Source organism: Pyrgilauda ruficollis, unplaced genomic scaffold, assembly GCF_017590135.1.
Source record: "Pyrgilauda ruficollis isolate IOZ18807 unplaced genomic scaffold, ASM1759013v1 scaffold62, whole genome shotgun sequence".
Lineage (NCBI taxonomy): Eukaryota > Metazoa > Chordata > Aves > Passeriformes > Passeridae > Pyrgilauda > Pyrgilauda ruficollis.
Genome location: NW_024527933.1, coordinates 878,454 through 891,663, shown reverse-complemented (window position 1 = coordinate 891,663; position 13,210 = coordinate 878,454). Strand labels below are relative to the sequence as shown.

The 13,210-nt window shown below is 49.2% G+C and overlaps 1 protein-coding gene across 2 annotated transcripts in view; it reads right to left on the bottom strand.

The window, feature by feature from the left end:
• Positions 1–13,210, bottom strand: part of COL5A1 (collagen type V alpha 1 chain) — a 128,899-nt gene that overhangs the window by 19,909 nt on the left and 95,780 nt on the right. For both annotated transcript variants that reach the window (XM_041483929.1, XM_041483930.1), the window contains exons 33-44: positions 9,679–9,723; positions 9,268–9,321; positions 8,346–8,390; positions 7,644–7,697; positions 7,068–7,121; positions 5,055–5,108; positions 3,556–3,663; positions 3,300–3,389; positions 3,130–3,183; positions 2,433–2,540; positions 1,154–1,261; positions 554–607 (exon numbers count right to left, since the gene is read on the bottom strand). In XM_041483929.1, coding sequence (XP_041339863.1) covers positions 554–607; positions 1,154–1,261; positions 2,433–2,540; positions 3,130–3,183; positions 3,300–3,389; positions 3,556–3,663; positions 5,055–5,108; positions 7,068–7,121; positions 7,644–7,697; positions 8,346–8,390; positions 9,268–9,321; positions 9,679–9,723 — 828 coding nt within the window. The remainder of the gene's footprint in view (positions 1–553; positions 608–1,153; positions 1,262–2,432; positions 2,541–3,129; positions 3,184–3,299; positions 3,390–3,555; positions 3,664–5,054; positions 5,109–7,067; positions 7,122–7,643; positions 7,698–8,345; positions 8,391–9,267; positions 9,322–9,678; positions 9,724–13,210) is intronic.

Below are 13,210 nucleotides of genomic sequence, written 5' to 3'. Positions count from 1 at the left end.
TAGGAGAGAGTGACAAATTCACCTGGTAAAGGTGAATTCCTTCAATACAAACTCCATTAAAACTGCATTAATTCCCAAAAGAGAGATGGAGAACAGGGTGAGATCTCCCAGCACTCAGCCCTAACTCCTGGGTAACTCATGTTCCTCAGGCTCTGGGCAGCACAAAAAGGAATTACCACAGAATTACAGGATGGTTTGGGTTGGAAGGGACCTTTAAAAATCTCGTGGTCCATCTCTCTGTCATGAGCAGAGACATCTTCAACTAAATCAGAAAGGGAACTTCAGCCAAAGACCCAACTTTGGTGGCAACACTGCTCATGTTTCACAGATATTTCCATGCTAAGTGGGTGATGTGGAAATATCTCAATGTTCCTGGGAGCTGGAGGCTCCCACTTGAGGCTCTCACTCTTTTTTTACATCATGTGGGTATTTGATGAAGCACAGAAGATGAATCAACATTAGAAAATGATATAAATTTAATTTCTATTTCCAGCAAGTCACACAATGAACCAGACTGAGGAGAAGCAGCTACAGCAGAGTCCCCTCCACTCACCTGCTCCCCCTTGTCACCTTTGCTGCCCTTCTGCCCAGGCTCCCCGATCTCACCCTGCCAGGAACAAAGGGACAACATTAATTCATCACCACTTCCATATCTCAGCAGCCCTGAGGGTCTGCATCCTCATCCCAAATCCCACAGGGACTGAATAGGTGAGTGGGCTGAAGAATTCCAGAGATTTGGCCACTCCAGGTGCAACCAAACCCTTTTCCACCTTCCAATTCCTCAGCTGCCACGCCACGCATGAAGCTGCATCCTGCAGACCCTTTGAGCAGCCACCAGGGATTTGTCCCAGCTGATGTTTCCTGGGAATTCTCCACTCCAGAGTGGCTTAATGAGAGAGGGAATTAATTTGGAGAGGCTGGGCATCCGTGGGCAGGCACCTGCTGCAGGTTCGGGGGAGGCAACCTGGATTTCAGGGAATTTTGTGGCTGGAAGAGCACACGGAGCCCCATCTGCTGCTGCTCATCCCACGGGACTGTGAGTTCCACAAAAATCCTCCAGCAGCATATCCCACCCAAGTGTGGCATGCACCACGGTGGAAACGCTGCCCAGTTCCGTGCCAGAGCGACCCCAGGCAGCAGGAGCTGTCCCCACCTTGTCTCCATCCTCTCCAGGAGGTCCAACAGGACCTGCGGGGCCCGGCAGTCCCACGGGGCCCTGGATGCCATCCCTGCCAGCCGGTCCTTGGGGACCCTTCTCCCCCTGGAAGCAGAAAAACAGGCAGGTCACACCCAGAGCTCTCCAACCCAGCCATTACAGCCCATTAAGGTTTTATTCAGCTGCTAATGACTCCTGGCTGGATGGGCAGGAACAGCAAAGCCGCTTCCAGCTGATATTTCATCTGTGCTCCTTGTCTGAAAGGAGACAAAACTTGTCTTGAGGGATAATGAAAAGAACAAGCAAATGTAAGCAGTGAATACCCAGATCACAGCTGCAATTTCACCGCTACAGCAACATAATCTGATTTAATCTGAACCCTCTGCCATCTCTGCCTGGATGACAAACAAGACCCCAAGTAATTTTTACTCCCACGAGCCAGTTTTTGCTGATTCTGGTCCTGGCTGCCCCAGCTGCTCCCTCCCTGGCTGACCCCCAACTAAGGGGGGTTCTCAGGAGGCCCATCCTGAGATTCTGGACAAATAAAACCACCTGAAGTGAATAAAACACACTCTGTGTCAACATCTACTTGTACTCCTTTGAGCAGGAGTTTTCAATCACATTTGTTTGTTTACAGGAACTGAACAGTGAATATTTTCCAGTTTCCTCGTCCATGATTGAATTGCATCTGAATCCTGGGTGCTCTGCTCTAAATAAATTAGATGCCACATAAATTGCCTATTCATCCCTGCCCTGACTGACACATGGTTAGGTACTCAGCAGGACAGATGTTCCTAAAACTGATTCACCAGGAAATTCTCGCCTCTGGAATAGCTGCTGGAGTTTCTAACAAACCAGCAAGCAGCTGATAAACACTTCTGATATCAATAAACCACCACCAGAGCAGCCTGACACCAGCAAAGCCACCTCTGGCTCCTTCTGCTGATGGAGCTGGCTCAGTTCTCTGCCCACAGGCCTGGAAGGAGGGTGACACAGGAGGTGACACAGGCTGTGTCACCTTTTCAGCCCCCAGGCCTTCTCGTTGCCTGAGGACACATCATTCCCTGGGGTCACAGCCATGCTTGACAGGGGTGTCACTTGAGCCGCTGACATTGTGGTTTGATATGCTCAAGATGAGAAAATTCCTTTCTAATTGAACTTTATATCCTTATTTTTTACAATTTAAATCTCCACAAGCACTGGTTCCACACTCAGGTCCCTACTGCACACATCTCCAGCTGTCCCACAACTGTTCATCCTTCATACTGGTACTTACTGGAGCTCCCTTTTCACCTGCAGGTCCTGGAGGTCCCTGAGGGCCAGGTCTCCCTGGCAATCCTATAGGGCCAGCTGATCCTGCAGGGCCACGCTCCCCAGGGGAGCCCTGTTGGGAGGAGGAGGAGGAGGAAAGGAATTTAATTGCAGTATCAAGCTTCACCCATGCCCACACAGAGAGAAACCCAAGCTCTTCATCCATGTTTGTGCACGTTTGATGGGATAACTGCCACGGGAAGAGTTGGTACCACCAGCCTAAGGGCCCTGCAGATGGTTTTTTTTGAATTGAAATCCCTGGAAGGGCTGGATTCTCCTCTGGATGGTGCAGGGAGCTCAGCTCCTGGGGACACATAAACAGCCTGGAACAAGAGCATGAGCCACTTCACAGCCAGCAGGGAGGGTTGGATGATGAATGTTTCCTTCCAGGGATCTCAAGTGGAGACAACTTCCATAGGGAAAGCAGGTGGATTACAGACAAAATCCTGGATGTCCTGAACCCTTGCAGTTCCCTCAGCCTGTCACGTACATCCACAGCTGACCCCACAAATGACTGAGCTGTTACATGCAGGGCTTGTAAAATAAAGGAACATGCAGGGAGTCGTCAGGAAAATCAGGATAAAGCCTGGAGCTGTGACTAACCCTGGCCTGGCCCTGCCAAGCTTGTAAATGGTGCTGCCTGCAAGGACAGGGATACTCACGGCTGGGCCTGGAGGACCTGGGGGACCTTCGTTGCCTTTCAGCCCTGGAGAACCCTGGAGGAAGGAAAACAGAGTCATCTGGGGAGGTGGACAACTGGAGCAGCTGGGAATTGAACAACTGGAGCAGCTGGGAATTCTCCAGCTGGAGGGGCCCAGCAGCCTCTACTCACAATGGGGCCGGGGAGGCCTCGTTCTCCAGGGAACCCTCTCAATCCAGGGGGACCATCCTTCCCTGGGAGGCCAGCAGGACCAGGATCCCCCTGCAAGGACAGGGAGAAAGAGATGAGGATCTGCTCATTCCATGGAGGCCCAGCTCATCCCCTCAGCCTCCAGCTGGGGTGAGGCAGGAGCTTCGTTCCTTTTCTGAATCATCCTCTCCATGTCCAGGGAGGGACAGGCAGTGAGGAGGTGAATTCCAGTCCCTACCTTGGTGCCTTCTTTTCCAGTGAGGCCAGGAAGGCCTTGTTCACCTGGGGGACCTGGGGGGCCTGGATGGCCTCGCTCACCCATGGGTCCAGTCTCACCAGTTGGACCCTGGAAAAAACCAGTCAGAGAGAATGGGGTGGGTATTGGCAGAACAACTGAGGAAGGGAAAAGTGCAGGGTATCACTTTAGTCCTTTGGGCTGTGATGGGGTGGAAGAGGTGCCTTCAGTGCCACCAGCAATCCCTGGAGACATTCCCCCTCTCCATCTGTTCTGGAAGTGGCCAACATCACCCTCAGCAGACTGGAGGCACTGGGAACCTCTGGAGCGAGCCCAAATTTCACCCAAATGAGATGTTACCACTACAACTATTATGCTTAGCTTTTCCTTTTTAATTGAAAACTTCCTAAGCACTCTCCAACCCTGCTGATTCCTGCTCGGATGGGGCATAAATAATGCATGAGGCTCGTACTCCCTGGCAATTACCGGCTGCCTCCGTGCCCTCCGAGGGCACTCAGGGTGACAAGTGTCACAGAGGGCTCCCCAGGGGCTCGTTTTTAGGAGGACAAAAGCCACTTGCACAAAGCCACGGTGTCCCTACCCGTTGGTGGCTTTGGGGACAGGGCTGTAACTCATGTCCTGCTGCAGGGGGGCCACTTAGAGCTCACTCAGCAGCCACAGATCACAGCAACTACACCCAGCAGAGCCCCACCAAATTGCCACCGAGCCTAATTTGCACTTGAGAAGACAGCCACAGCCGTCAGGGGATTGCCCCTAATCAGGGAATTTACAAATCAGGGACTTTATGGTGTCATTAAAGAGGACAAATTAATTAGTTTCTAATTAAAGAGCTGCTCCCCAGCAGCTCAGGGAAGAAGGCTCGACCCAAAGCCAGTCCTGCTCAGTGCAGGCTCACTGCAAGTTGTGCTTGTCCCCACAGAGCTCGAGGTGACTGAAAGCAAAGCAGCCCAGCTCTGACAGAACCTGGCAGCACTTCAGATGAAAGAGGGATGATTTTCCTCACAGTGACACAGAAGAGCACTCTGGCACCACGTTTGCTCTGCCCTGACCACCAGCAGCTGCACAGCCCTTGGAGATCTCATTTAACTCCCTGTCTGCTTCAGGTCTTTGAGCTGGGATGTGCTTTTCAGACGTTTTGTGCTTTTCAGCTGGGTTGTGCTTTTCAGCTGGGTTGTGTTTTTTAGCTGGGTTGTGTTTTCCAGCTGGGTTGTGTTTTCCAGCTGTTTTTTCACCCTACACCGGTTTTACACCAGGGTGGTTGTGCTGAGCTCACAGCAACCACCACATTTAGTTGGTCTAAACCCCATCCCAGCCCCTCAGCAAGGTGGGCTGGGGTCATGGGGGCATTTCACACCTGCCTCAGGAATTTCAAAGCCACCTGCCAAGGCTTTGCCTTCCCTGGAAAAGGAGTCCCTTGCTGCACAAGCAGCTCCAGTTGGACCAGTAAAGACCAGTTGCAGGGGTAAGAATTTCCTTCTTACCTGAGGCCCTACGACACCAGGGGGGCCTGGAGGGCCAGTCTTGCCTTGGAAACCCTGTTAGAGAAAGGGAAAAGACAAAGAGGTGACACTTCTGCCAAGGACTCCTCCTGTGAGGGTCACACTGCCACCAACTGTTCCTCCCCCAGTGGAACCCCTGACCAGGGTGGGCACCCAAAGGAAAGGGAAATAAAAAATCAAACAGAAAATGGGAAAAATGTCTTTGTGCATTACTAAAGGGTGAAACAGAGGAAGAAGAAGGGATTCTCAAAGCTCAGCCCTGCTGTTTGGATGGAGCTGCTGTTGTTTGGCCATATATATGTATATCTATAAAAATCTGTTCTGCTCATAAAACCATGGAGGAAATGGCAATTAAAAATGCCATTAATGGCCATTAAATGGCTATTAAAATCAGTGTGAATTTCTTCATGCTGAGCAATTCTTTAAAGCTATTTCCCTTATCCTGCTCCCCATTCTGATGCTGGTTTAGGCTCGGTTCTGTCTCAGCTCAGCTCCCACAAGCTCAGGGGCAGCTTAACCCACGGGGGCTGAGTGAAGCTTTATCTCCTCCATCAACATTTGCTGAAAGGAACCACAGCCGTGTTTGTCTGCAAAGGCTGATGAGCAGGGAAGCCTCCCTGACAGCTCCTTCCAATGGCATTTTGAAGAGTGACAACGAGGAACTCTCACCACTGCAATTGTTTGGCTCTCCCAGGCTACTCTTTAAAAAGCACATTAATTATGGTTGTTACTCCAGCCTGCTGACAAGCTTGAGGAATGGCATTTAGGGCACACGGGCTATTCTCTCCTTGCCACAAAAGAGGATCAGATAAATCCCATGCCAACACTAGCCTGTCATGCTTAAATAACTCCTCCATGCTGTTCTGGCTGCCTGCAGATCAGAAAATATCCTGTCACTGATGGGGAAATGGCAAAATATCCTTGGGAAATGAAGGTGCAATTTAAACTCTTATCACAGACAAATATTTAGACCATTTCTGTGCAGGACTTTCCTTATTAACCTGGAGAAAGGGCTTTCCCTTTGTACTCTTTGAGCCTCGGGCACAGAGGCTTTAGAATCTGTCACGGTTGTTTTTCAGAACCAATCTTTGCAAATCTAATATGGCCAAGTATCTCAGCATGCCTGTTTGCTGCTGAATGGGAACTTCAATAAGGGGAAGTGTTTGACACAGAGATTTCAATCTTGCATAAAGATACATTGCACTGACCAGGCTACTGATGTAGAAAGAGCATTTAATTCATTTTTATGCTGCTCTCCTTGCATTTTGGCAATGTGAGGGGAAAAGGGGACAAAAAGGGGATTTGTGCTGCCTGGGTCTGCAGGGGAAAGTGGTCTCTGCAAGGCTGATGGCACAGATTAACAGAGATTCTCTTTCCTGGGAGAGGCAAATTGAGGAAAGCAATTAGGGAGAGCTTTCAGACCCCAAAATAATTAAAAGACCATTCTCCATTCACTCCTGCAGACTTGGAGGTTGATGCTTTTGATTGCAGTCTCAGAAGCAGATGACAGCAGATGCTGTCCAAGTTCTCATTGCTCCCTCCACCTTGGATGTCATGGGAAACTCAAGGAAGACTCAATGTCAGTCAGGCTCTGGCAGGTGAAAACTCTTCACCTTTAAGGTAATCCTGACCTGAGGACTTGGCTCAAAAATACCTCAAACCCCTTGTTTTAAAATCAGTCTTATGGCGTGTAAATAAATATCTGGTGCTGGGCTGAGCAGTGTTTGCACTGCTTTGCTTAGCAAATGCCAGGCAAGTTAATTAAATTGTGTGATAAGCTGAGGGGAAAAAATGCATCATGTGCAAAACCTTCTTAATGCTCATTTGCTGAGGAAGGCAGTGGGGAGAAATGGGCTGCTTCCCACAGAGACAGATCCTCAGGGAACCCAAACAATCCAGACTGGGGCTGCACCTCCCCAGCAGCACAGGAGGGTTTAGAGAACCCAAAATGAGGCTCTGGGGTGATGACCAGTCCAAGGTTTTTTGGCTACTTACAGTTTCTCCTCTCTGTCCAGGGTGCCCAGGCAATCCATCCTTCCCAGGAGGACCCTGTGGCAGAAAAGCAGGGGGAGAAGCAGCATCACCAAGTGCTTGGCAATAAAACTGTGACAAACATTGAATCACCCCTGCTTGCCTCAGCTCTCAGCTATTTCACAGGGAAACGGAGCTGCAGACCCTAAAAGCTGCACCCCTTTCCTCCCACACATCTCCCAAAGGATTTGTCGTACAGGAGCTGCTCACCACACTCAGGAAATCACTCCCAAACCATTGCTGAGGTCCCCCCAGTGTACAACAACGGCAGGGACAGCAGTGCTGGGCTGTCCTCCACATCCACAGAGGGAAAATAAAGCACAGAAGAGCCACAAAAGATCCCAGAGATCCTGAGTCAGTAGGAAATGAACATTTATAATCAGCTGCAATTTACTTGGCTATTTAAAATCTGAAACCATTGGGTTGTTATTAGCATGTCTCAGTGATGTCTTTTCTTGGGAACTTGTCAGGGAATCAGCTCAGGCTGGGTGGGAAAGGCTGGATTATCCCTTTGGATGTCCTAGGAATTGAGTTACTTACAGGGGGGCCTTTTGGTCCAGGAAATCCAGTCGGTCCTTGAGGCCCTGGTGGTCCCTGGGATGAAAGACAAGCCAGAGAAGTTGGTTAAGGAACCTTCAACGCTTGATATGAAATATTACCTCTGTGTGAGCAGCAGGTAAGCACAAAGGTCTGGAAAGCCAAATGCTGGGTGATTGTGTAGGCAAAATTACAAACAGAAAAAAACCCAGTGGGGGGAAAAAATCCCTCAGAAATTGAGGCTAAAATCATGAAAGTCCCATTGTTTCAGGATTTCCCACCTGCCTGTGATCTGGAGAAAGCAGCAGGAGGTTCTAGAGAACCACATCCTCCAGAAAGTGCCTGGAATTCTGGCTGCCTGCAGCCACCCAGGGGTGGTGACTTGTCCCTTCTCCCACGAGTGATGCTTCCACAGGACACCCAGAGTCCCACCTGAGCCTTCCCTGGAGAGCTCAGACAGGACCTAGGGCCTGGAGGTAGCTTGGGAGACCTCTCTCCACACCAGCACCTTTCACCTTGGATTTCTAACCAGAATTTTCCTTTTTTTTCCCTTTTGCTGAGCTGCATCCTGGCTCCTGCCCACTCCTTTCTGCTAACAGGGCACCCAGGAGGATCCACCTTGCCAAAAACCCCTCAGCCCTGCAAGCCCACCTCCTCTGCCAGGGCACTGCACTGAGTCCTGCTTCCCCCCTCAGCTCATCTTACCCTTTCTCCAGGAGGACCAGGGGGGCCATCACCACCAGAATTGCCCTTTTAGGAAGAAGGAAAACAAGAGAGCATTTAAAAAAATACCCAAATCAGCATCACAGCTTCTGTGTGCAAAGGCTTCAGATGGCACCAAGCCCACGGTGACACCACACCCCAGCAACTCCCCCAGCCCTCTCTAATAATAATTCCGTGGCAGGAGCAGCAGCCAGTGACAAATGAGCAGCTGCTTGTTCCCCCCACATCCCCTCATAAAAATCCTGGGGACATTGGGATATTTTCATCACACAGTGGGCTCCCTCAGAGATGTAAATGCCACCCAGAAGAGGAGGGATTTATCCAAAATTCATGCCAACACAAAGCCCGGAGATTAGTTTGTAAATCTGGCAGTGTGATGGGGACAATGTCTCACAACAGAAGCTTTGTTTCCATCAAGCCTGGTGATCCATGCTCAGGTGATCAGACAGTTCATCCGGGTTGGTTGGAGAAAAATCCCAAATTTTGCCTGGTGCCCAATCCTGGCTCAGCAGTGGGAAGGCAAAAATGGCTCAGCCAGGCTCTGGAGACCAACAGCACCACATGCCCTCACCCACAGCACAGCCTGAGGGCTCTCAGGGGGTTTAAACTCTATTTGAACCCCAACACTGAGGGGCTGGGGAGGTTTAGGGGCTGTGGGGTTGTGCTGGTGTTGGTGCTGTGCTGGTCTCCATTCTGGATGTACCCTCAAAGTCCTGCTGGCTCCTGGACCAGCACATTTACACAGCCTGGGCACCTTCTCTGCAGTGGGTTACGAGCTGGGAATGAACCCCAGGAGGGCTCAGCTTTCCCAACCCAATGGAAAAGGAAAGGAGGGAGATGAACCAGCTGCTCTCCACACCAGCACTGCCCAGGACACCACCCCAAAGGCTCCCCCAGGCCTTACCTTTGGGCCAGGTTTTCCAGTGCTTCCCCTGGGGCCTCTTTCCCCACGTGGACCCTTGCAAAGACACAAAAGGTGACATTTGAGGACTTTCTGCTGCCCCAAGCACCTGAACTACCTGGGGTCAATAAATCATCAAGCAAATCATCAAAGGTGACATTTGAGGACTTTCTGCTGCCCCAAGCACCTGAGCTACGTGGGGTCAACAAATCAGCAAGGGGTGACAGGAAAGTCACCAGAAAGATTTAAACCACCTCCAGTGGTGACACCCAGCCCCAAATCTGTGTCCCCCTGGCTTAGCTGCAGCTGCTGAAGGTCAGATCCCCCCCCACCCAGTGAGGACACAAAGCCCATCCCAGTTTTCCTTTGGCCAGGACGAGGTTTTGAAAGGCACAAGGATGAAGAACTGGTTACCGTGGGACCACGCTGTCCCCTCGGACCTGGTTTGCCAGGAGTGCCCTGGAATGGAAAAGGAGAAGGGATTAGGAACCAGCAGCACAGCAGAGGAGCCCACAGCAGAGCCTGTCACACACACACTGCTTCAGAACCTCTCTGCTCCTCATCTGCCACGAAAAAGTCAGTGACAGGTTCACCTCCACCTCCTGATTCTTGTATTTATTTGAATTTGTAGCACTTGGGCAGGTCTGGACAGTGATCCCAATGCCCACACAACATCTGCACTCTGAGGGAATGAATCTCTTCAGGAGCAGCATCTGAAGTCCTTTAAAACCCCTCAGTATCCCCAAAGATGAGGCCACCCCCTCAGTATTCCAAAAACTCAGCCAAAATCTCTTCAGCTCTGCCACCCAATACCTGTAATCCCATTTTCCCCCACTGATCCCTGCTCCTGAGTGGGGCAGGGTCCTCACCCCGCTGCTGCCAGGGGCTGCTGTGGGATTTGGAAGGTGTGACACAGATTCCTGCACCCATGCCAATTAAGCTGCCCTACATATCTACAGATCTTCCCTAACTCAGAGCTAAACAAGGAATTCCAGGCGTTGTTTGGAGCAGCTCATGAGATGTGACAGTCCTGGGATGGGGACTGGGATCAGTCCTGCCATGGAAATCCTGCACCTAAACCTGGCAGCACATTAAGCTGAGCCTAAAAGCAAAGGCATGGCCTAAAAGCCCAGTTTTGGCTGGTGTCAAGTGGCCAAAAAACCAAGGAGAGGTTTGACAGCCCTGTGGCCCTGCAGCCTGTTAATGACACCAATCACCTCTAAAGGAAAGGAGAGGAAACCTCGATTCCCAGGATGTTAAAAATATCCCTTTGCCATTTTCTGCCCCAAATCCATCACCTCGCTGGAGCCTGCTCAGCTCTGACACTCATTAACCAGCAGAACATAAAACAGGAGCTGCAAAACTTTCCCATCAACTTTCTTGCAGCTGCTAAAATTAGTCCTGCTGAATCTTCCTTGTTCTGCAGCTCCATTTATTAAAGCCTGCTGGCGTTTTTGGATTTTTTTTTTTTTTAATTAATGACAAAATTCACTTTAAAGTATTCCAGCTGGTTTTGTTGGAGCTCTGGGAGGCTAAATTGGGAGCAGGTGGGGAGGAGGGGTGCTGCCTCCCCTCAGGTAGCCCCCCACACTCCTCTGCTTCTCCCACAATTCTATTTTTAAGCCAAATTTCCCCCTTGCTTATTGCTGTCATTAGTCATGCATTCAGCCCCGTGTACAGTTGCAAAGAATTTATATTCCCTGTAAATATACACAGACCTGTATTTGTCAAACAAGGATTTTGACATGAAGGCAACTAAACTCAGATTATTTTCCAGGCACACCAAGAAATAGTTGGATCTGGGGAGCTCTGTCAAACTGGGCAAACAGGGAAATCTATTGCCCCCTGCTAAAGGCAGAAAATAGCTCATAAAATAAGATTTATTATTTATGTTTAGCTATTGATTTCATGAGCAGGGCTTGAAAAGATGCTGAGCCCACCTCGAGCTGAGGAGGGGCTCCGTGATGAGCAGCTCTGGGGGGGATTTAATGGGTCAGGATTCTCCAAAAGCATCAAACAGAGAATAAAAAGCTACTTTGGGCTGGAAGGGACCTTAAAGCTCAGCTCATTCCAAAAATTTCCATGGGCAGGGACACCTTCCACCATCCCAGGCTGCTCCAAGCCCCATCCAAAGCCACTCCAGGCTCCTTTAAATAGCTTTATTCCACCTTTCCTGCAGGTTCCCTCCAAATTCTGCAAGGTCACAACCAGCTCACACCAAAGCTTCTCTTCTCCAGGAATCCCAGTTCTCCCAGCCTTTTCCCAGCTCATCCCCTAATCATCTTCATCCCTTTTTCCCTCCCCATTTTTACCTTTCCAGCCCTTTTTTGTACAACTGAAGAGCCACGAGCTGAACTTTTGTGTTTGGAGATGTTCAGCACCTCAGCACTAACATTCAGCTGCCTGTGCAGATCCTGCCCTTCCACCTTTGATTTTCACCTTTTTTTGAATTATTTAACAACCTGGGGAGACTCTTTGTGCTGCTGAAACAACAAGCTGAAAAGCTGAGCTCCACTTTGGGAGAGAAATGTGGGATTTACATGATTTTGACCACACAAACCAGAGAACTGAAGAACAAAACGGGGATATTGTGATAAAGAAAAGACAAACAAATGATTTGGGGTTTTTGCAGCTCCAAACTGAGTTGCTCCACTGTGAACTGGAGGGGGAAAAAAAAAACCCCTAGAAATTTTATTTCTTGACTCCATGTGAAGACATTCATAAACCAAACAAATTGAGTGGTCTTAGGAGAAGCAGAGGGGGATTTATCAAGTCTGACTCAACAAGGCTTAAATTAAGATGAGGACTGGAGCAGAGTGACCCCAGCTCAGCCTATAATTCTGTACATAATTGCTTTTCTCTTATTTCAAATGGGATACTTGGGAGGAAAAAAAATATAGATGGATAGCAAAGCTGTTACTGAAAATCAGCATTTCTGCTACTCTTAAATTTCCAAGCTGAGCTCCTGTTGATAATGGGAAGATTTGTCCATGAAAATCTCTCTCTACACTGATAAAGTGAATGCAGGGTGATTAATTTCATATAAAATGGTAGAAATGGTCTCATCACCCATTGAAAATCAAAAAAAAAATTAAAAATTGGAATTACCACGAAATAAATCAATGTTTGAAAGGTTAAAAGCCCTTTTTTTAATTCTTGAAGTGAAGAAATGTGTGGCATGCCAAGGGTGTAACTAAATATCCTCACCACCTCCATTGAAGGCACAAAGCTCATTTGGAATAAAAGTGAGGAAAGTGCTGATTTTTTGCCTTTTCTTCTCTTCTCATGGCTTGGTTCTGAAGCTGGGCCCTTTCCCATCAGATCTGCTCCCTCCCCAATCCCTTTCAGGCTGGATAATGCCAAAATTGCAGCCTAAACCCCCTCAGGGTTTGTTCCAGCCTCAGAAATGCCCAGCTCCTGGTACCTTCTCCACTCCCTGGAAGGTTTCCCATCCCCTCCCAGCTGGATTTGATTCCATCCCAGAATAGAATCATTCATGGATGTGCAGGGATTCAAAGCAGAACATCCCTCCCCTGCTGTTCTACACCCCTCAAAAATCCAGCCCAGGGGTTTTATTGCTGGATATTTGAGAGGGAGGGGGGTAATTCCAGGGAATTCCAGGCTGAATTTCCTGGCCTCCCTCCTCCTGTCCAGCCAGAGCAGAGGGAGGGATGGGGATGAGCATTGGTAGCTCCAAATGAAATGAAATAATAAAAAAGGGGGGTGGATAGGACCCAAATTGCAGTGGTAGGACATTAATGCAGTGCAAAGTGATTTATATTTGCTGGGCTCCTCTCAAAGCTGCCTGTTAGAAGTCATTTCTATTTAAATGAGAGTAAAAAGGAAATTAATTCCACTTGCTGTCCTCACTCCCCCTTCTTGTCACTGTGACCGGAGCTGGTGCAGAAAATGACTTTGTTTGTACTCTGAATCCTTTAATTCGAGC